Source organism: Drosophila tropicalis, unplaced genomic scaffold, assembly GCF_018151085.1.
Source record: "Drosophila tropicalis isolate 14030-0801.00 unplaced genomic scaffold, ASM1815108v1 contig_443, whole genome shotgun sequence".
In the NCBI taxonomy this organism is placed as follows: Eukaryota; Metazoa; Arthropoda; class Insecta; order Diptera; family Drosophilidae; genus Drosophila; species Drosophila tropicalis.
Window position 1 is genome coordinate 5520989 of NW_027172907.1, and position 23032 is coordinate 5544020.

Genomic DNA, 23032 nt, shown 5'->3' on the forward strand with positions numbered 1-23032 from the left:
TTCATTAGCTGATTTCCTTGTCTTCACATTTTCTTCTATTTTAGTTAAACAACAACTTAACTAATGAAAAACAAATCATTTTCCCTTTGTGTGTGTGTATGTGTATGTGTATGTGTGTGTGTGTATGTGTATGTGTGTATGTATGTATGTGTGTGAGTGTGTACGTTGTTTTATAATTACAAATTGCCTTATATGCCTAAGATGGTACCTAACACACATATACATATACATATATACGTATATATGTATATAGCAATTTGTCTGTATGCTTTTTTTTTTTTTTTTTTTTTTTTTTTTTTTTTTTTAATGTGATCGTTATGCTAAGCTATTGTTTTGAGGTTTCATTTGAATTGCATTAATATTATTCATGTTTAACGGTTTTGCATGTGTGCCAAGGGCGATTTATATCCCTTTTCTCCTGTTCTTCAGTGTGTATCTCTATATAATTAGTTTGTTTTTGCATCTCTCACGTTTTATTTCTTTAAACATATATATATTTAGATATATATATATACTTTCGATATTTGTCATTTTTATTTAGAATTTTTGTTGGTATGAAAACGTAAATGTTTAACAAGATTGTAAGCGGTTCTTTTATTCTGTTGTGTTTCTCCGACGTATATGCATTTATATATATATATATATACATATATAGCTATATATATGCACATACGAATATGTTATTCTAACTGTAAACTATAACGTGTTGTCTGAAGTAAGCACAATGCTTCTTGTAGTTCCTTTGTTTGTTTGTTTTTTTTTTTTTTTTTTTTTTTTTTTTTTTTTTTTTTTGTTTAGTTTAAATGAGGGCTGTTGTTGTTGCTGTTGCGGTACTCTCCTTTACCGTCACATAAGATCGTAGTTGTTTTTGTTACAGTTGTTTTGTTTTGTATAAGTCTTACGACAAATCTGTAAAATAAATAGAACAATTAAAACCATTAGTAAATATGTATAAGTATATAACATTCAATTACATTTTGTATAGTCGAATAATAGTTAATAGTTTCTCTATTCTCTAATCAAACTTCTAAAATCCATAATATACTAAAAGAATCCATAACATAAAAAAAGATTTTTCAAAGCGTCTACCTCTGTGATTTACAAAGAAAAATAAATGAAAACAAAAAAGAAACTTTTGTTTTTCATTACAAAAAACTAAAATATTAGCCTTTTAATTTATAGAAATCTTACGAAAGCCAACAAAAACAAGTCCTTTGAGTCTATAACTTAAAAAAAGTTAGCACTGGTTCTAGTTTAGTAAGCTAATATAATGATATGCTTTACTTTTCTCTTAAAAAGATTCCAAAATATGCTTTAGGCTAAAGTTCCCTTCTACCCTTAGTTACTGCACCTTTAATTTCCTTCCTCTACTTTGTGGTTTTATATCATTTAACTCTCAAATACTTAAAAGACTCATTCAACACATTCTTTACTATATTATAGGATAAGGCGTCTCAGTTTTGATTATTTGAGATCTTTCTCTCTAGGATTCCCCACACACTTGCAAATTCTTGTTTGGTAATGGACAACTTACAACTAGGCGCTGCCTCATAGCGACGTTGAATCTGATCATATGTGAATTTAACAAAGGCATCGTATTGCTCAGCCAGTTTGGTGGTCAGCACAGCCTCATAACGTTCGCGTAGTTTATTCTCACGCTCCTTGATCATATTCTCGCATATGAGCTGCACTTGTTTAAATGTGAACAGAGCCTTCTCGCCATGGGGACGCAGCATTATATTCGGTGGGCTGTCCGGGCGACGTGGACTCTCCGGGCCCATTTCAGAGCCGCTCGATTCCGAGTCTTGCATGCGTTCCAATGCAGCTCCTGTGATGGGCAATTGTTTGCGTTTGTGCAGTCTTTTGATTTCATTGCACAAATTCTCGGCCATTTTGTCTGCGAAAAAATTATTTAAATTATTTGAAATTTATTAATGATAATGTTTTCGGTTACCTGGTGACATTTTGGCCAAAGCAACCTCTGAGAAGGGGCTCGGTTCAGTGCTGTCTTTGGCAAAACGATTGCTTGGCGTGTGGGGCACACCCAATGAAGTGCTTGGTCCATCGCGATCGCGGGAAGGTGAACCGCTGCCTGCCGGTTGACCGAAAGGATTGCAACGGCGACGCTTGGTGGGTCGCTGGTTCATTGATTCCCAGTCCAGGGAACGTTTAAGTGTTGCACAGGCCATAGCTATGATTATCTTTTTTTTTTTTTTTAAACTAGTTCTTGAAACTTTGACAACAATGACAGCGAGGATGGGGCGGACAGCAAAGACGATGATGACAACTGTAAGTGACAAAGGCAAAAGAAAGAATGAATGAGTCAAAATGCACTGACTGGAGAAGGAACGCACACAGGGCTAATAGTTAGCTAGCCGAGGAGTAGAAAACTGGTTTCCAGGAAAAAAAAAAAGAGACAGAACAGGATTCACTTGCACACACACACACACACACACACACACACATACGTACATATATAAAAGTACGACACGCAACAAATAAAAGAAAACGGTGCAGCGATTTATAGCCTGCTTCGGAGTGATGGCAAATCGGCTAGTTTTTGGCCAAATCTGACAGCTTTTTCTGTGACTCAGTTTTTTTTTTACTTGGGGTTAAAGAAGTTAATTGTTTTGTATGCCCAATTAAATAATTATTAATTATTTCCCCAAAAGATTTGATCATTGATGAATAATCATTTAAGCATTACTCATTTAAAATTAGTTAACAAACAAACCTCTATAATATTATATTTGGCCAATGAAACAATTCCTTTAAGGTGATTTCTTCAAATGTCAAGTAAAATAAAAAATGAACAAGAGCTCAAATTGACATTTACTTGTCAAGTCTTAATGACATTCCGGTAATGAAAATTTAGCTAGTTTTTAGTTTTGGTGCAGCAACACTGTTGCCTTTTAGCAGCTGCACAAAAGGGCGAGGGCATGAAAAGAAAAAGAGAACGAAGTTGCTGCGATGCGCAATTAAAGGGAATGGAGTTGGGGAAGTTGTGCTGCATAGCAATGCAAGGAACTAATGGGAAAGAAAGGAAAATTGTAACCCAATGCCAGGGAACGGCCACAACCACCACCACCACCAGCACCAACACCATTTCACCACTACCACTACCAAGAAGGCAGGCAGACAGGCAGCATACACACAATGGTCATAAATGCGTATCGTAAAATCCTTCCTTTAATACTTGACAGCAGCGGCATACATAGAAGAAGTGAAGGCAGGCAGCTGTACCAGCTGTTTTTTAAACACTCACGCACTCATACACACGCACAGAGAGAGTAAAAGAGGAAGAGAGCAAGAAAGAGAAAGACACATACACTTGCATATATGCACGCACTTTTGATTTGCATTGAGGTTGGGTATCAATTAATAACCATATTCAATTTGCAACACGTGTGTGCATATGTATATGTGTCTATCTATATTGTTGGTATTCTGTGATTCGTAAAATTTATCGTTCATTTGAGTTGTTGCTTCTTTTCATTTCATTTAATTCTAAGCGATTATTGCGTTTTACGTGACAAAAACACCAATGGTAAAAAAAGATTGTTTCAAAGAAAACAGAATGACAGCAGCAGCTTAGTGTGTGCTGTGTTCACAGTGGTTGTCTCGCTCTAACACACGGCACATACAGATACAATAATGGCAAGCAACTGATGTTGATTTCATGAAATTTTAAAAATGGTCGAAAACGCATATCATTAGACACACACAGGGAACTCGCTGAGAGCCATAGTGGTAGGAATTTTAGGCACAAAGCGAGTTTTTCCTTTTTTTAAAATTATTTTCACGCTATTGCACTTACATATTAATTGGGTATATACGTATTTCCGTTCAGTTTCTGCACCACTTCACATTCACTTTATTTACTTTTATTTTATTCTATGCGATATGAGCCTATTCAGTTTTAGTTTTAATATGACTTGAATCGTATTAAATTATAATAGTATTGCTTGTTATTGGTTTGAGCAGTATTTTTAAAGGCCACTGAAATGCACTGTCATGGGTTCTTAGCTTTTAATTTTTGATGTTTGTTTCCCGATTGCTGAGGATTTAATGTTTTTTTCACACTTTTAAATCACAAACTTATTTTTCCTTCGGAGTCGTATGAAAAATGGACGACCGATGCGGAAAAATAGTGGGGAAGAAGTGAGACCAGAGTTCTTTAAATATGGAAACCCTTATCTTTTGACAGCAGAGCACGAATTTTTTGATATTTTTTTAATACATTAAGAAGTGGTATAATACCAAAAGTGTCGAGCGCTTCCCAGATGTTATCGTCAATCGAATTTAGTGTTGTAAAGTTTAGTAGTGCCTACAAATAAGCGGCAAAAAACTTGCATCGGTCTGCAAGAGAGAAAGAGAGCAAAAGCGAAGAGAAGCCGCCAAGAAGAAGGCGGACAAAATTGTATTTGTTTTACAGCTAATTGAAGTATACATAAGTAAGTGAACTTTCGAGAACCAAAATGAAAAATTGAAATAACTAAACGAATTGTCCTTGAAATTATATATATTTACGAAACAGGCAGAGAAACGTCAACACAACCTTGGCTACTGTCCATTTCCACACCACACACACAGACAAGTACACACAAATACAGGCAAGCAAAAAGCCGCTACCATCTAACAAAAAAAGCAGAGACAACAGCAGTAAACAGCCGCCACAGCCAGCGTCAAGCATCAAAAATAAAAAATGGCCGAGTCAAAAACACCAGAGAAACTTTCAGCCAAACCGCCAGTATTCCATCATCAAAATAGCCATAGTCCAAATACTTCACTGCAGCTGCCCAGTCCAATTATTACGCGGCGCACACGCACGGCCTCGACGTAAGTCACCTACATACATCCATCCATTTATTCTTATTGCCACCTTATTTCTCCTCTCATTGTTTAACATTGATTTTGTGTGTGTTGTAGGTCGGCTCGTGCCATGGAAAACCCCATGGTCACTGGTGTGGTGAAATCCTTTAGCCGCACCAAAGGACATGGCTTTATAACCCCTCAGGCCGGGGGCGAGGATGTTTTCTGTCATGTTTCCGAGTAAGTTTATAAATTATGCATATCCATCTCTAAACAGTTGCTCCTTCCATCTAACCAACCAAGAAACCACCCTCTCATTCGCCATCCTTTTAAAATCTCTTCAATCCCCTCTTCTCCGCCACCTACACCCGAAATTTACACAATTTCTTTTATAATTTCATCGTATTTTGTGTTTTTGTTTTTTTTTTTTCTCAGCATTGAAGGTGAATATGTGCCCATGCCTGGAGATGAGGTCAAATATCGTTTATGCGCCATTCCACCAAAATATGAGAAGCATCAGGCCGTTCATGTGCAGATAAGTAACTTGACGCCAGAAGTTCATCATAAATGGGAGGAGCCTATTTTTGCCTCATTATCGCCATCCAAATAAAGGGGCGAAACAACAAGCAAATTGAAAACACATTAAAAGAGCAAAAAAAAAAAAAAAAAAAAACAAATGGCCTTCCAACTCGATTTATTTTCCTAACATTCATTCAATCAATTTCAATTGAACACAGAACACAAATTCAAAATTATTGTGTTTTTAGTAGTGTTTAAGACGAAGGCATACGAAAGAGCGAAACTTAAAGTCGACGCTTGAAAAAACCAGTTTCCCATTTTTTAAATATTTGTAATAAGAGTTTATCTAAAGTCGAGAGAAACTGCAATTGAATTTGAAATTGTTATGCACAGGGTAGGTAGGGAGAGAAGCCTCTGCGTTTTGTATATCTAATTGTGCTTGGAGCCTGTGTCTGTATTAGTCAGTTGTTGATCAGCCAGTCAATCAGTAATTACTTTTAATTATCAAACAATATTCTAAATGTGTTCGTAAAAACAAAATGAAGCAGATTAACAGTAAATACCCTCAGCCAATTCACTTTATTATTATTATAAATAAAAAATTAATACGAAACGCAATTTGCGAATCAAAAAGAATGTTTTAATAGTATGTGTGGGCGGTAAAGTATGTATGTATTTGTTTGTTTTGTGTGAGCGTGTTATCTTTACAAACAGCATATGAAGTTGTGGCAATTCAAGACTTAATCATACAATTTCTGAGAAGCTACTGAAATTTAAATTTCTTATCAACTCATTTCGTTTTGTTGGCAATATTTTTAAATTTGTCCGTTAGGTTTAAACTCAATTGGCTTTTGAGTGTGACCAACAAGGTTTTTTGCAATATATTAATGGAACTTATTTAGTATTTTTTAAGTATATGTATTTTTATGACCTAGAGAACTTGTATCTCCTATGAAGAATATATATGTATTATATACATATATAAATATATATTCTTGATCAGGGCCGATAGTTATGATATAGTTATGTATTCCTTAGTCTGAAAGATGAACATTAAAAATAATGGGAGTAGCAAGAAGGCAAAAATTTGAATATAATGCCCCTAATTGAAATCCTTGCTACGGCTTTGAATAACCGTTGTACATACATATGTATGTATGTATGTACATATTTATAATGCATAACTTTGTGGTTGTTGTTGTTGATTGATTATAACCTAATTTACCCTCCCTAAAGATTGATAGATTTAATATACTCGATTTAAGTGAACGTTATTTTCAACAAAAGTGCCAATTAATATAAATTAAAAGGATACTTGTGCATAAACAAAGCTTAGAAATCTTATTTCATGTTGAGTAGATGATAAGTCAAAGTCAATACCATTATCCAATCCATTTAACTAATCTTTAATTCAGTAGCTGGTTAATGTAATTTTTTTGCAAACTGTATTTTTCTTGGGATTCGTTTTTCATATTTTAATTTGGTCACATTAAAATTTCAAGTAGGTAAATTTTTTGGAACGTCAACAAAAAAGTGAAACATTTATTTTGCTCATTTTTACATTTAGTTAAACATCAAAACTATTTCACAAAATTTACAATAGAGATCACCAGAGAATAATAATGAAATAGTTTGTAAAAAGGTAAAAGATCAAATCAAAATTAGAGAGTGGAGGCGTTAGGTAGCATCTGCATTTGCGGTCGGCTACAAAAACAAAATCAATTCAACTGACGTGGATGTTTTTGTTGTTGTTATTGTGACAGGTGAGTACCATCAGTAGCTGAGGCGAGAAAATTTCACAAATATGTTAAAATGTTTACTTGGCAGCATGTCAACCACACGTAGACGTCAGCAGGTGAGCGATGGTCCCGAAGAAGGCGATGGCCAACTACTCATTGAAAAGGACAGCGATGTATTTGTGGAAGAGGAGAAGCCCGATATACGTGGTGATAAGAGAAATATAGCCATTCTTTTATTTCTCTATATACTGCAAGGAATACCAATTGGCCTGATAGCGGCCATTCCAATGCTTTTACAGAATCGTGGAGCCAGTTATAAGCAGCAAGCTGAATTTTCCTTTGCCTATTGGCCATTTAGTATAAAATTATTATGGGCACCCATAGTGGATTCGCTGTATATACGTCGATTTGGACGCCGCAAATCCTGGCTAGTGCCTGTTCAATATTTATTGGGTGCCTTCATGTTGTTGCTGTCGCAACATGTGGACCTTTGGCTCGGAGGCAAGGGAGTGGAACCGAATGTGCCTTTGTTGACATTGTTATTCTTTATGCTCAACTTTTTGGCTGCCACACAGGACATTGCCGTGGATGGTTGGGCTCTTACAATGCTGAAACGCTGCAATGTTGGCTATGCCTCGACATGTAATAGCGTTGGACAAACGGCTGGATATTTTCTTGGCTATGTGGTATTTATAGCTCTTGAATCGAAGGACTTCTGCAATTCTTATCTAAGGGATATACCCGGCGATGAGGGCATGATAACACTGCCAAGGTTTTTATGGTTTTGGGGCATCACATTTATGGTAGCCACCACATTGGTGGCCATCTTTAAGAAGGAAAATGATATTGAAGATGCCCATATGGAATCACGATACAATGAGGAACACGAATTAAATATACGAGAGAGCTATCAAATCCTATGGCAAATGGTTCGCATGCGTCCAGTCCAGATATTGGCTGGTATCTTGCTAACCGTTAAAGTGACCTTTGCTGCCTCAGATGCTGTGACTAGTTTAAAATTGATTGATGCTGGTGTACCCAAGGATAAGTTGGCCCTATTGGCCATACCAGTTATTCCCCTGCAGCTTATACTTCCGCTAGTAGTAGGACGATATACAAATGGTCCACGACCAATGGATGTCTATTTAGGGGCCATTCCTTACCGCATTTGTCTGGCCAGTGTGGCTACAATAATAGCCTATCTAACACCTTATATGATATCCAAAGATGGTGAAGTTCCCACCTATTATTATGTTCTACTTATCACCAGTTATGGCTGCTATCAAGTATTTCTTTACTCTATGTTTGTGGCCGCTATGGCATTCTTTGCCAAGATCTCGGATCCAGCAGTTGGCGGCACTTATATGACATTCCTTAATACATTATGCAATCTGGGCGGCAATTGGCCCAACACTGTTGTTCTGTGGCTAGTCGATGTTCTCACCTGGAAGCAGTGTTCCACCCTCTCGGATAATCAGTGTCTGGATAAAACAGAAGAACAGGTTTGAATAATATTTCATTAAATATATATATGTACATATAATATCTTTGAATTCCTTTTTTACTTTTTCAGGCATGCTCCTCATCCAAAGGTGTTTGCGAGATCTCCTTCGATGGCTATTATCTGGAGGCCTTTGTTTGTGTCATCTATGGCATAATTTGGTTGCTAATTGTACGCAAATGGATTTTATATTTGCAAGATCTACCAACCAAGTCCTGGCTGGTGGTAAAGACTGCTGGACAATCAAGTTATAGATCTAGGTAGCAGTTAATTGTCTGATTCCAAAACAGAACTAAAAACTGATCATTGAGCATCATCATGGTACAACAGAAGCTACAACCACAGCTAGGACACATTATATACATATATATGTAATTTTTTTTTCCAATTGCATTCTAGGCTAGCGAAATTTAAAATTTTGTAGCTAACAAAAATGTTCCCGCCTTTATATTGTTTATTTTCTGTTTTAATTTTATAGATATATATTAAACAAAATGCTATTGTATAGCTTAAATTCCATCGGAAATAAAAATGAAACAAATTCAATGTTGAAAAGAATATTGGTTGTCTTTACATTTGATTAAATTATCTAATTAATCAATATACCAAATGTTAATTTGAATGTCCACTACATAAAGATTAAACTTTTTCAATGAATTCTAATTACTTGTGCCATCTTATTCAGTAACTTACATACATATGTACATATGTACATCCTTACATACATTTGTCAATATAGCAGATATAGCATTTGTTTTAAAACTTATATCTCTGCGATATATAAGTACATATGTAGCTACATTCTGTTAATATAATATTTATTCAGTTTAATATATGTATTTAGTTTCAGAACCATAGCTGATTAGTAGATAATTTTATTTAAAAAATATACATACAGGTATCTATGTACATTTGTATGTGTATTTACCAGTCATTTCTCGATCATTGTAGATAGGCTCAAATATATTTTCGATATTAATCTAGAATATCTTTAGAGCTTTTGATTGAATTAAACAAGGATTTTCCTATTCAAAATTTTGTTTCCCACAATAATAGCTACAAATACATTTACATACATATGTACATACAGTTGTACATTTGTATGTATGATGTAATTTTTAGTTCGTATTTAATCATTGAGTGAGCCGAAAAGAGAGGGAGAGAGAAGGTGAACGGAAAGCTTGAAAATTAAAACGTACATATGTATGTATGTATATACATACATACGTAGATTTCGGTAAACATTTTCCGAGAATTCCCCCTAAATGTAAACATATGTATGTATTTATGTACAAATGTACATACATATGTATGTATGTATGTATATACATATGTACATATCTCTATACGCCTATGTGAATTTGGATTTTAGTCGAATTAACTCGAACAGTTGAGATGAATGCATTTTAATAAAATTGAAATGCAATACGGAAAACGTGGCGACTGTGTGTGTGTATGTAGTTTCGTCTGTGTGTCTGTAGGTCAGGGTAAGGCAGAACAAACAAAATCCACAAAAATATAAAAAGCTTTTTTAGAGATTAATTGTTATACCCTTTGCCAAAATGAGAATATTGGTCATGAAGTGAACAACGTTTAGGGGAAATCATTTTGACTATACATACATATATGTATGTACATATGTACATCTTGATCGAAGGCATTTAATATCTCGAATTTAAAAAGATGTAAAGTTCTATATCATATAGCCCACAAAATACACTTGAAATTGGTAGAGAGATTGGTAATAAGAGAAGAGTAATACAAAAAAAGAGTAATTAAACCTAATCTCGGTTGACTAATTAGCCGAGCCTTCTAGTCACATACATATGTACATATGTAAGTATGTACATATATTTACAAATATTAATCTTACAATTATTTACAATTATTAATCTTATCATTTAGATATTTCTTATCATATGGTATGAATAAGAAATTAGTTGGTTAATTTTCTGAAAGCTGGGTAAAAATAATGACGAAATAATGAAATGTGACTGCATCAGCATCAGTACCGAAAAAGAAAGAGAGCGGGAGCGAGAGAGAACGCGAAAGTTGAGAGATTAGAAAGCTTAAATACGAGAAAGCTTTAAATCAGGGGCCGGCATTAAATAGAGACGAAAGAACGTCGAGATCCACAGAAAGAATTTGCATGGTTGACTGAAAAGAGCAAAAGAAAAAACCAGCAAAAATAATTTGAAAAAAAAGTGAAACATGTGCGGAATATTTGCAATATTTTCATGCGATGGCAAATGCATTGAAACGCGTATCCATCAGGGCAGCAAGTACACTTTGCGTGAATTGGCCTATCGTCAGAGTGGACGTCAGCGGCATCGTGGACCCGATTCAACCGGAGTTAAAATCATTGCAGAAGATGGCGTGGCCATGGTACACGAACGTCTTCGTATTGTGGGCGTAAAAGATGGCGATCAGCCCTTTGTGTCCGACGATGGAAACATTGTTCTGGTGGCCAATGGAGAAATCTACAACTATTTGGAATTGTCTGCAGAAATAGCCAAACGTCGACCATATAAACCGAAAAGTGATTGCCACATCATTCTCGAGCTGTATCTGGAATATGGTATTGATTTGTTGAAACACATCACTGGAATGTTTGCTTTTGCCCTCTATGATAAGCGAACACAGAATATTCTTATTGCCCGGGATCCTTTTTGGCATTATACCCATGTATATTGGTCGTGATTTACTGGGTAATTTATGGGTTGCATCCGAAATGAAATGCCTTGTGGAATGTTGTAAGAGTGTTGAATCGTTTCCACCGGGTAAAGCGCAATATGGTCCTGTACGTGAATTGAAGACGTGGAAATTCTTTGATCAACCATGGCAGCATGAAATACCCACAAGAAAGTGTGATTTAACTGCATTGCGCTCTCAATTGGAATCGGCAGTGAGAACTCATCTTCACTGTGATGTCCATTTGGGTGCATTACTTTCTGGTGGCGTTGATTCCAGTTTGATTGCCTCGATAGCAACCAAAATAATGCGAGAGTCTGATCCCACATACCGCCTAAAGACATTCAGTGTGGGTCTACGTGGTGCTCCCGATTTTGAGGCTGCCCGCAAAGTTGCCAAATATATTGACAGCGATCATAAGGAATTGATATTTGAAATCGAAGAGGCTTTGGATGGCATTCGGGATATTGTGTATCATTTGGAGACGTATGATGTAACAACTGTTCGCTGTAGTTTACCCATGTTGTTCTTAACTCGATATATCAAAAGCACGGGAATTAAGATGATTCTTTCTGGTGAAGGAGCCGATGAGATATTTGGTGGTTATCTCTATTTCCACAAAGCTCCCTCTGTAGAGGAATTCCATTGGGAGTTGGTAAAACGCGTCCATCAACTACATAACTCCGATTGTCTACGGGCCAATAAAGTGGCTATGGCCAAAGGTGTCGAATTGCGTGTACCATTCCTGGACACGGCCTTTGTCAATGAGGTTATGTCCATAAGACCCGAGGATAAGATACCCGGTAAACTAAATGAATTCTGCGGTAGTAAAACTTTGCCAAACAAACAATTGGAGAAATATGTGCTACGTGCGGCTTTTGCCGACGACTATCTACCCTCGGAGGTTCTATGGCGTCAGAAGGAACAGTTTTCTGATGGCGTTGGCTATGAATGGATCGATACTATACGCCAAGTGGCCACCGATCATGTCACTGATGAAGAGTTCGCACAAGCAGCCGAAAAATTTCCCTACAATACCCCAACAACGAAGGAAGCCTACTATTATCGCGAAATCTTTGAGCATCAGTTTCCAGGCGAATCTCCGGCCAAGACTGTGGTCAAATGGGTGCCCCGTCTCGATTGGGGCTGTCCAGAGGATCCCTCGGGCAGGGCTCAGGCTGTCCATCAAATTAATAAAGACTGACTTGATAAGCAAAATAACAATACATAAGTCGCGAAAGCAAAGTTTTATATGCAAAATAATACAAAGTTTATATGGATGTATATATGTATATTTTAAAAATCTATAATATTGTAAAAATTGCAAACGCAAGCATACATATGTATGTACATATCTACATACATATGTTCACATTGATGTGTGTGTACATACAAGTACATATGTATATTAAAGAAGAAATATATATGTACAAATGTATTTGTAGTCTTAATTATTGGCGCGTTTTTTATTTCATTTAAATATTTATAAAACTGCAATTCTATTTGCTTATCTCCTCCCTGTTCCCGACTCTCTCCCTTTAACCAGCTGTTTGATTGGCACGTGTGGGGGACTTGTCTGTCTGAAAATGCAATAAATTAAATCAAAGATACGACTATTATTACCCATTGATGAAACGAAATTGAAGTCAATATATGTCAATCACAAATAGTTACATACATACATATGTATATCTTAATATATGAACTATATATAACCTTATCAGTTTTTAGCCATATCTATGTTTGTTAATAAAATATTTATTTTATAAATTAGATTTCTGAGTAATAGCATGGGAAATGTCAACATAGATTCATAGTAAAAAAAAAAAGGGAAATCTCTTGTTTTGACAACTACGTTTATTTGTAGTACATACATATGTATGTATGTATGTATATATATACAATTGATCCTTATTGAAATTGTCAGAATTAAATAAGGGTACTATCTAGTAAATTTCTTGAAAATACACGTTTTCAAATACAAAAAACAGTTTTAAGAAGTAAATTTTGTATATACATATGTACATACATACGTTATCATAAGGTATCCCCTTAATGACAACCCGTCTACACCCTTGGGCACATGAATGTCAGTCAAACTAAACTGCCCAGCTCTAAGCTTTTATACTGTGTGTGTGGATATGTATGTACAATACTAAAGAATGTAGATAATTTCATGTAAATAAAAAATACCAAATGTACAACGTAGATACTTGGTATTTTCTAGTATTTTTTCATATCAATATATACCGATTTCTCTTGGTATTTTTAGGCGAAGCATGTACGGCCACACTGGCTTTATTTTTCGCAACGGAACGGGCAGAAATCGTTTGTTAATATTAAGCAAAAAGTTTTTAAAAATCATTAAATAAATTTACACTACACAATGCAACTAAGGAACACGCGTAGCAAGATGTGAGGTTTGTCTGAGCTCAGCGAACTCTCAGTCTCTCAATAAAAATTAAAAGAGCAAAGAAAGTTGTGCTGCTATTTGCCTCCGCCTCCTCGCCTATTGACCGACCCAGCGCGTCACCTACTCCACTGAGAAAAAAGTTCACCGAAAGAGAAGTGAGTGAAGACGATGGAATTCCGTGTGTTTGTATGTGTGTGCGAGACTGTGTTTAATGTTTTTTTGTTTTTTTTTTACTGCTGCTGCAACAAATGACAAAGTGAAACTTTAACTAGGCGCCCTTCACCGCCTCCCGCTTCCTCTTTTCCTTCATAACAAACATCAAGCAAGCAACAACAATGACAATAAGAAGAGCAATACTGTGATCTGTCGCTCTCATTCTCTTTCTCTCTATCTCACTCTCTCCCTGTGGCACTCTCCCATGTCGAGTAATAAAGAGGGCAAATTGTTCAATTGGTTGTGGTTGAAAATAAATGTAGTTTATTTAATATGTGTATTTGTGAGCATAGCAAATTGTTTGTCCAAACGGTAACTGGAAAATCAATTTTTAAGGCCGATGTTTAAGACCAAATAGTGACAGCAGCGTAAGCCCAACCCAAAACAATATTGCAGAGAGAAAGAGAGCGACAAGAAACAGCAGCAGCGACGAACAAGAAGAAGACAAACTGGCAACAGCGCAGCCAACGTCAAGATATTTGCAAATCAAATTGGTATGCGTGTATGTGTGTACGAGTGCGTATCTCAGACATACATATACAAGCATATATGTACATATACATATATGCAAAACGATTGTTTTAAATAAAGATCTTTTGCTAACAATTTGGCTAAACTGTTTCCGTTATAATTTGCTCTATCTCTTTCACTCTCTGTCGTTCTGTCACTCTAACGCATGTGACATTTAGCCAGTGAATGACGTCGTCGTCGCTGCCGACAGCGGCAGCAGAGCAGCACATAGCCGGCAACTAAAAAATTTGAAATGTTCGCCTCTATCCATGTGTTTGTATGTGTGTGTTGTTTAATTAACCAAAAAAATGTATACATACATATATAAATATGTATGAAAACACATCATCAGTCGCAGCTGTTCTTAAGCTATACCGTTAAATTGTAATCAGCATCAACCTTTATTTTCCTTCATATCTTATCGACTGCAGATATAAAATTAAACGTAGCCCCAAGGTTCGGACAAAAATTTAGTTACGAAAGCAGGTGCTAACCTTCCCCCTAGACCCTGATTACCCTGCTTCTCTTCTCTTGACTTTCCAACACTGTTGGCATTGATTTGAAGTTTTGTTGATGTTTTTGTATATAAATAGAAAATTGCGTATGCAATGCTAATTTATATCGCCCTCTCTCTCTATCGCTCTTCATTTTATGAACTCCCTTGCTCTCTCTCTCGCCCTCTCTTTGTCACTTTGGTGGTCTGTCTCTCGCTCGCTCTCTCTCAACAAGTCGCTGTTGTTGCTTAGTAATAATAATGATAATTGTTGTTGTTTTTGTCGTTGGTGTTGTATATGTATTATCTCATTTCTGTCCTCTCTCTCTTTTGCTGTCTGTCTAACAATTTCATCTACCATAGACGGCTTGACGTTGACTTTGGCAGCGCTGTCGTCCAAAAAAAAAATAGACAAGCGCGCACGTTGTCTCTTCTATTCTGAGCTGAGCTAAAGCTAGTTTCCTGGCCCACCCACCCACTAAAAACGGATGGCTTCGTCACGCTCTCAGGCGCGCCGACGTTCATGAGATGATTCATATTTGTATGTGCATATAATACACACACCTTCTTCCCCACTAACAAAAAAAAACACTCCTTTTTCCTACCGACTAATCTCCTTTTCTGCTTCTTCATCTGTATCTTCACTACAAACCCTCTCAGTCCCACTCCCACTTCCACTCTTTCTCTCTCCACTTTACACATAGCGAGAGAGAGAGAGACATGCCCATACCCACCCGCATAGCTATTCACCTACATTTCTACACATTCTGTGACTTCATTCTCCATGCAAAAATTGTTGCCCACTTTAGGAGTTTATTTCTTTTTGTTTGTTGATGTAATTTTGTTTGTGTGTTTTTTTTTTTTTTTTTTTTTTGCGTATGCGCGCGCGCAGAACAAACACTTTGCTGCTATGTACTACATGCCGTGGATAATACCGACTAGGCCAAAAGTATATACAACTCAATGATAAGCACAGGAAATAATGGTTATCGGTTACGTTAGGGTTTCCGTTTTCATATTTTATTTCTAAAAATGCAACTTTGAAAATATTTATAAATAAAAATGGTCTAGAGTTGTGAGAATAGTGGGAACTTTGCCCCTTAAACTATGCCATAGAGCTTGTGACTCGAACATAGTCTATTGTCTCTTTTCTTTATTTGTTTGCATACTTTAGAGGGCAAAGTACCCTCCATTTTACAGCCTGAGATCCGCCACTGGAAGTAAGTGGATATTCTATTATTTTAGTTGGTTACTAAACGCTTCTTCCAACGAAATGAGCTATAATTGATCACCAGCTGTCTCTGTCGGGCGGGTTTACATAGAATGTTAAATGAGCTGTGCTTTCAGTATTGTTTCACTCCAACACACACTCGTTGACTTTTGCTTTATCTTTCACATTAGGATCTTTGAAATTTAAAGTTATAAACCTCCAAATTTTTAAGTAATATACACAAAATTTTTTCCGTAAAAACAAAATTATTCTTTTATGAAAAAAAAAAAAGACCAAAAAAAACAAAAAACAAAAAAAAAACCAAATTAAACAATGCAAAATTTTAAAAATTAACTTGTATCGTGGATAAGAAGGAAAGAAAGGTTTATAGAATGCAAAATAACCTCTATAGGGTACGATAACTATTCCAATCCATGTATTGAAGGATTTCCAATTACCTTTGCTTGTTTCATCTAATCAATTATTCGCCTCTTGGTTTGATTTCCCCCAACCAAGGGTAGAGAGAGAGAGAGAGATGAGTCTTGGAGGAACTTTATGACCACTGCAGCAGGATGCAGTAAAATGGCATTTGCCTTTGAGTGTCCTTTCCGTATAATTTTTTTTTTACAAATAAGCTAAATTATTTATTACATATCACTGATTAATATTTATTTGTTTTTCTTTGTCTTCTTTCAGTTGCCGCGTGAAATTTTTGGACATATTTTAATAGAGCGAAATAGCCGAAACAAAGAGCTGCCTAAATAGGGCGGGCCACGCCCACCCCTGCTACTCATCCAGCAAGAAAATAAAACAGCAGACAACACATCACGTTACACCTACACACTTGTAGAGAAATTTGGATAATAAGATGGCCTACAGGAAACCAAACGATTTGGATGGCTTCATTCAACAGATGCCCAAAGCGGATATGCGAGTTAAAGTGCAATTGGCCGAAGATTTGGTTACATTTTTAAGTGATGATACCAATTCTATACAATGCAGCGATATGGGCTTCCTTATTGATGGCCTTATGCCCTGGCTAACTGGTAGTCATTTCAAGATAGCACAAAAATCACTAGAAGCCTTCTCAGAGTTGATAAAACGTTTGGGTACAGATTTCAATGCATATACAGCGACAGTTTTACCCCATGTGATTGATCGATTGGGTGATAATCGGGATACAGTGAGGGAGAAGGCTCAATTGCTATTGCGGGATCTAATGGAGCACAAAGTGCTGACACCTCAAGTACTAATCGATAAATTGGCCACAAGTTGCTTTAAGCATAAGAATTCAAAGGTACGGGAAGAGTTCCTGCAGACAATTGTTAATGCACTGAATGAATATGGCACCCAGCAGCTGAGTGTACGAACATATATACCCCCGGTATGTTCCCTGCTCGGTGATCCCACAGTGAATGTGCGTGAGGCAGCCATACAGACGCTAGTGGAGATCTATAAACATGTCGGTGATCGCTTGAGGCCAGACCTTAGACGTATGGAGGATATGCCAAATTCGAAATTAGCTCTACTCGAACAGAAATTTGATCAGGCCAAAATCGAAGGTCTTCTACTACCATCGGCTGTGAAAAATGGTAATGGCAATGGAAATGGTTTAGATGAGGCCGATAACATTGGCCTGCGAGAGAGGCCAACAAGGATAGTGAAGAGGCAATTAAATTCAGCGGTGGCCACATTGAGAACAAAGCCAAGTATGACGGATATTAGCGGTGATGCTGGAGCAGTGACCATGGAAATATTTGAAGCCAGCTTTGAATTAGTACCACAATTGACCATTTTTCATGCTAAGGATATGGATGATATATATAAGCAAATTTTAATTGTTATAAGCGATAAGAACGCCGATTGGGAGAAACGTGTCGAAGCTCTAAAGAAAATTCGTGCTCTACTCATTCTCAATTATCATCAAACGCAAACACAATTTGTGGTCGTACAATTGAAGGAGTTATCGCTGAGTTTCTTGGATATCCTCAAAGAGGAGCTTCGATCCCAGGTTATACGTGAAGCGTGCATTACAATTGCCTACATGACCAAGGTGTTGAGACAAAAACTGGATGCCTTTTGTTGGAGCATATTAGAGCAATTGATTAATTTAATACAGAATAGTGCCAAGGTTATAGCATCGGCATCGACATTGGCTCTCAAGTATATAATCAAGTATACGCATTCACCGAAACTATTGAAAATCTATACGGATACGCTGCAACAATCAAAATCGAAGGATATACGTTCCACGTTATGTGAATTGATGGTCTTACTCTTTGAGGAATGGCAAACGAAGGCACTGGAAAGGCATTCGACTGTCCTGAGAGACACATTGAAGAAATCATTAAGCGATGCTGATTGTGATGCCCGAAGACATTCGAGATGTGCCTATTGGATATTTCGACGACATTTTCCTGAATTGGCTGATCAGATATATGGTTCCCTCGATATAGCTGCCCAGAGGGCATTGGAAAAGGAAAGAGATGGTGGTGGTGGTGTTGGTGGCAGTGGCATTGCAGCACCAGAGACACGCCGCACCGCCAGTCGTTTGGGACGTCCAATCGGCTCTAGTTTACAAAAGCCCACACCCAATATGAGATCAATTTCAGCTGTAGATACGGCTGCAGCTCAAAGAGCCAAGGCTCGAGCTCAATACACACTCTATACAAGGCAACAGCAAAAGAAACCACTGGCAGCCATGAACTCGTTGACAGCCGCAGCCAATAATGGTTCATTACCAAGGCCAAGATTAAATTCACAGAGTGGATCAACGCCGGCCACAACGCCGGGTGCGGTGACTCCACGAACTCGAGGGCGAAGTGGTGTTAGTCAATCTCAGCCGGGTTCTAGATCCACATCACCAAGCACTAAGCTAAGAGATCATTATGTTGGAGCCTATTATCGTGGTGGTGGCGGAGGCAGTGGAGCAACTGGAGCCATACCCAAAAAGGCATCGGGCATACCACGGAGTACAGCAAGTTCCCGAGAGACAAGTCCCACTAGATCAGCGGGTGGTGGAAATCTAATGAAACGTAGTTTATATTCCGTTGGCTCTGGATCGAGGCGAACACCCGAACGTAATAATCCACAACGACCGTTGGCAGCGGCTCGTCTGTTAGCCCAATCCCGTGAAGCTGAAAATATCTTGGGTGCAGATGACGGCGGCGGCGGTGGTCAGAATGATTATATTTCCGGCGATTATATGCGTTCGGGTGGCGTTCGCATGGGTCGCAAACTCTTGGGACGGGATGAGTCCGATGATATTGATTCGGAGGCAAGTTCTGTGTGCTCTGAACGTTCATTTGACTCCAGCTATACGCGTGGCAATAATTCCAATTATTCATTAAGCGGTTCACGCACTCGCCTCGATTGGAGTACCCAGAGGGCGCCATTCGATGACATTGAAACGATTATTCAGTATTGCGCTTCCAATCATTGGTCGGAGCGTAAGGATGGCCTCATCAGTTTAACCCAATATCTGGCCGATGGCAAAGAGTTGACCCAACCCCAGTTGCAATGCGTTTTGGATATGTTTCGTAAAATGTTTATGGACATACACACAAAAGTCTATTCATTATTATTGGATACTGTCACCGAATTGATATTGAATCATTCGCAGGATTTGCACGATTGGCTATTTATATTGCTGACCCGATTATTCAATAAATTGGGCACCGATATATTAAATTCAATGCATAGCAAAATCTGGAAAACATTGCAAGTGGTCCATGAATATTTTCCCACGCAATTGCAATTGAAAGAGCTCTTCCGCATCATTTCCGATTCAACGCAAACGCCCAATCCAAAGACAAGAATAGCTATATTGAAATTCCTAACCGATTTGGCCAATACGTATTGTAAATCAAGTGATTTTCCCAATGAACAAAATCAACAAGCCTGTGAGCGTACCGTCTTAAAATTGGCTCAATTGTCATCCGATCAGAAATCAATTGAATTACGTTCACAGGCACGTAACTGTTTGATGGCATTGTATAATCTGAATACCCCACAAATGACAAAACTTTTGGCCAATTTACCGAAGGGCTATCAGGATTCGGCACGATTGTGTATACAGTCCCATATGCGTCGTCAAAGTACGGGTAATTCGGGTAATAATTCACCCACATCGTCGCCATTGAGCAGCAGCAGTCCCAAGCCGTTGCAGAGTCCATCGGTTGGGCCATTCAGTTCGCTTCAATTGAATACGTCAGCAACAATCGGTGGAGGAGGAGGAGGGGGAGCAACAACCACAACAACAGCTACAACTAGTCCACGCTCACGTCAATCATCGGTTGAACAAGAAATGCTCTTCTCATCCGAATTGGAGGTCGTTCAGCATAATATACAAAAAACATCCGAGGAAATACGTTCCTGTTTTGGTCAACAATATCATTCGTTGGCACCAAATGGTTTTGGCAATGGCCATCATTTGCAATATAACAATGATCATCAACAACATACTTCGTCTCATCATCAACAGATGCAGCAACAGGATTCGTGTGCATCTCTCTCATCGAATTCAAAGACGCAATCTTCGGCAAATACCACACAGTCAAATACACCAGAATCGGCCACCATGCGCTTAGATAATTTGGATCGCAATAAATCACCGCCACCACATCAAACGGGCTCAGGCTCTGGATCAGCATCCGGCGAGGGTAAACTCTTGATATCGCTAATTATTAGCGATAATGGTGAATTAATATTGCCCAACGATGTGCCCGAAAGTGTTGTCATTCGTCAGGCGGTGAGATTAACCAAAGATCAACCAGTCGATCAAATATGCTCAACCCTATCCAATTTGGCCATATGCATACGTGGAGGAAATTGTGAATTGCCAAATAATAATTTCAAATCGATAATGCGCATGCTACTCAATATCCTGGAGGCGGATGATACCGATGTCGTCATAGCCGGTCTAAATGTCCTGAGCAAAATAATGCGCAGCGACAAGATGCGTCATCAGTGGATGAATTTCTTGGAATTAATCCTATTAAAAATTATTCAATGTTATCAGCATAGCAAAGAGGCATTACGCGAAATCGATAATATGATACCGCGCATTGCACCAGCATTGCCTTTAGATTTATCCATTAATATTGTGAATCCTGTCATTGCCACTGGCCAATTTCCGGCAAATTTATGCGCCATTAAATTGCTATTGGAGGTCACCGAACATCATGGAGCTGATATAACAGATGCCCATCTGGATATGGTATTTCCAAATTTGGCCCGATCGGCCGACGATCAACAGTCAATGGTACGCAAAGCGGCCGTCTTTTGTATAGTCAAACTGTACATCGTTCTCGGCGAGGAGAAGGTTAAACCGAAGCTATCCGTATTAAATCCAAGTAAAGTTCGTTTGCTTAATGTTTACATTGAGAAGCAAAAGCAGAATTCATCAGGAGGCGGCGGCGGCGGTGGCGGCGGATCATCAACCAAGAATTCCTCAGCGGCCTCATCATCATGATTAAGGGGCATATCTCCGGGACGCCATTATTCATACAAAGACACAATCGGCGATCGTGAACGTGAACGTGATTCATTGTCAGGCGTTAGCTTAGGGCGAAAGTAGGCAAAAACCAACAAAACAAACAAGAATAAATAAAAACTACAAAAAAAAAGTAACAAATAACAAAAATGATACAGACATTTAATGCTATATATAAATATATATAAAGAAACAAAAAATATATTTAATACAATTAACTAATTATATAGTCATCTAAAACGGAAAAAGAGAAACAAAAGCGAACGAAAAGAAACTGACAAAAAGAGAAAGAAGAAATGATTGTGTATTTGTTTAAACTTCCAACCTTAACCCTCTCGACCTACTCTTAGACCCCCTCCCCCCATCCCCTCCGGCCTTTACTACCCACGCCAGCTAAGCAAGAAAATAAGAACTAGGAAGAACAACAAAAACTAAAAGAAATTATTTATAACAAAATTGTAACTGATTGTAAAATGCATATAGATTATGAAGAGATAAAGAGAAACAGACAAAAAGAGAGAAAGAGAGAGAGAGAGAGAGAGAGGGATAGAGTGAAGAGAAACTATTATAAACTATTAAAAACAAAACTTCAATTCCCCCTTTTTGTTTCGTTTGACTTTGTGCACTAATTGCTTTGCTTTTGAAACCCTTAAAACGGTTTAAAACATCATTTAAATATTAATCTAAGAAGTCAACTAATTCTCCATCTCTCTCCCTCTCTCTCTCTCTCTATCTCGGCCTCACTCGCTATCTCCTTTTGTTAAACAAATAATTTCGCTGACTCAATTATTGTGTATGTGTGTATGTTTTTTTTTTGTATATTTTTTTTCTCTATTTAAGCTTTACATTTAACTTTAACTCTTTTGCTTTCTTTGTGCCCCTTTTTGTTGTATAATCCCCCACCCACCCCCTCCAAAACCCCTTTCCCACTACTCGCTATTATCTACCTTTTTGCCGCTCAACTAAATTCTAATTTTTACTTACAACTGATCTATTTTTGTAATTAATTTAAAAAACAAAAAAGAAAAAACACAACAAAACAAAAAACAATTTCTAGGTTATATGTAATATTTATAAATTAATTAAAAAAAAAAAAAAAAGAAAAACAAAACAACAAAATGAATAAAAATCAACAGTTAAACAAAACCCGAAATATATAAACAAACAAAAAAATTAAAAACAAGGCATTGTTTTTTTTTTTTATCAACTTTTGTTTTTTTTTTATTATTATTTTTCTCTTCTTTTTTTTTGCTAAGATTCTTTTGTGGTTTTTTGTTAAAATTGTCAAAGTTTTTGTTTGTTTTTGTTTTGGGAGGGGTTTTTGTATTTACATCGATTTTATATCATTTTCTTACTTGCGAGGGTCAAACTCAAAGTTCAGGGCCTTAGTAAATATGAATAAATTGATTGGCAAATCAATCGTCTCAAGAACTTAAA

At 37.3% G+C, this 23032-nt stretch overlaps 5 protein-coding genes across 6 annotated transcripts; 4 read left to right on the forward strand and 1 right to left on the reverse strand.

Annotated features, from left to right (window-relative positions):
* Positions 1 to 78: 78 nt before the first annotated feature.
* On the reverse strand, positions 79 to 4159 carry akirin. The gene is made up of 4 exons (XM_068286359.1): positions 3818 to 4159; positions 1955 to 2287; positions 1535 to 1897; positions 79 to 909 (listed from the first exon to the last, which is right to left on the reverse strand). Exons 2-4 carry the CDS (start codon positions 2187 to 2189, stop codon positions 899 to 901), a joined length of 609 nt encoding a protein of 202 aa, XP_068142460.1. The 5' UTR covers positions 2190 to 2287; positions 3818 to 4159; the 3' UTR covers positions 79 to 898.
* A 138-nt stretch (positions 4160 to 4297) lies between these two features.
* LOC137574198 (cold shock domain-containing protein CG9705) lies at positions 4298 to 5967 on the forward strand. Its single transcript, XM_068286364.1, has 4 exons — positions 4298 to 4454; positions 4538 to 4839; positions 4930 to 5052; positions 5248 to 5967. The coding sequence occupies exons 2-4, from the start codon at positions 4706 to 4708 to the stop codon at positions 5420 to 5422; spliced, it is 432 nt and encodes a 143-aa protein (XP_068142465.1). The 5' UTR covers positions 4298 to 4454; positions 4538 to 4705; the 3' UTR covers positions 5423 to 5967.
* An 858-nt stretch (positions 5968 to 6825) lies between these two features.
* Positions 6826 to 9129, forward strand: LOC137574181 (acetyl-coenzyme A transporter 1). The gene is made up of 3 exons (XM_068286340.1): positions 6826 to 7094; positions 7159 to 8572; positions 8644 to 9129. The coding sequence occupies exons 2-3, from the start codon at positions 7160 to 7162 to the stop codon at positions 8833 to 8835; spliced, it is 1605 nt and encodes a 534-aa protein (XP_068142441.1). The 5' UTR covers positions 6826 to 7094; position 7159; the 3' UTR covers positions 8836 to 9129.
* A 1564-nt stretch (positions 9130 to 10693) lies between these two features.
* Positions 10694 to 12713, forward strand: AsnS (asparagine synthetase). The gene is given in 2 exon segments (XM_068286336.1): positions 10694 to 11238; positions 11240 to 12713. Coding segments are annotated over 2 exon segments (1683 nt in total). The 5' UTR covers positions 10694 to 10782; the 3' UTR covers positions 12467 to 12713.
* Positions 12714 to 13554: 841 nt separating this feature from the next.
* On the forward strand, positions 13555 to 22741 carry chb (chromosome bows). 2 transcript variants are annotated; one of them, XM_068286307.1, is made up of 2 exons: positions 13555 to 13830; positions 16798 to 22741. In XM_068286307.1, the coding sequence occupies exon 2, from the start codon at positions 16970 to 16972 to the stop codon at positions 21572 to 21574; it is 4605 nt and encodes a 1534-aa protein (XP_068142408.1). In that variant the 5' UTR covers positions 13555 to 13830; positions 16798 to 16969; the 3' UTR covers positions 21575 to 22741. The 2 variants fall into 2 exon arrangements, with proteins under 2 accessions (XP_068142408.1, XP_068142409.1); XM_068286308.1 differs by lacking the exon at positions 13555 to 13830 and adding an exon at positions 16397 to 16514.
* Positions 22742 to 23032: the final 291 nt, after the last annotated feature.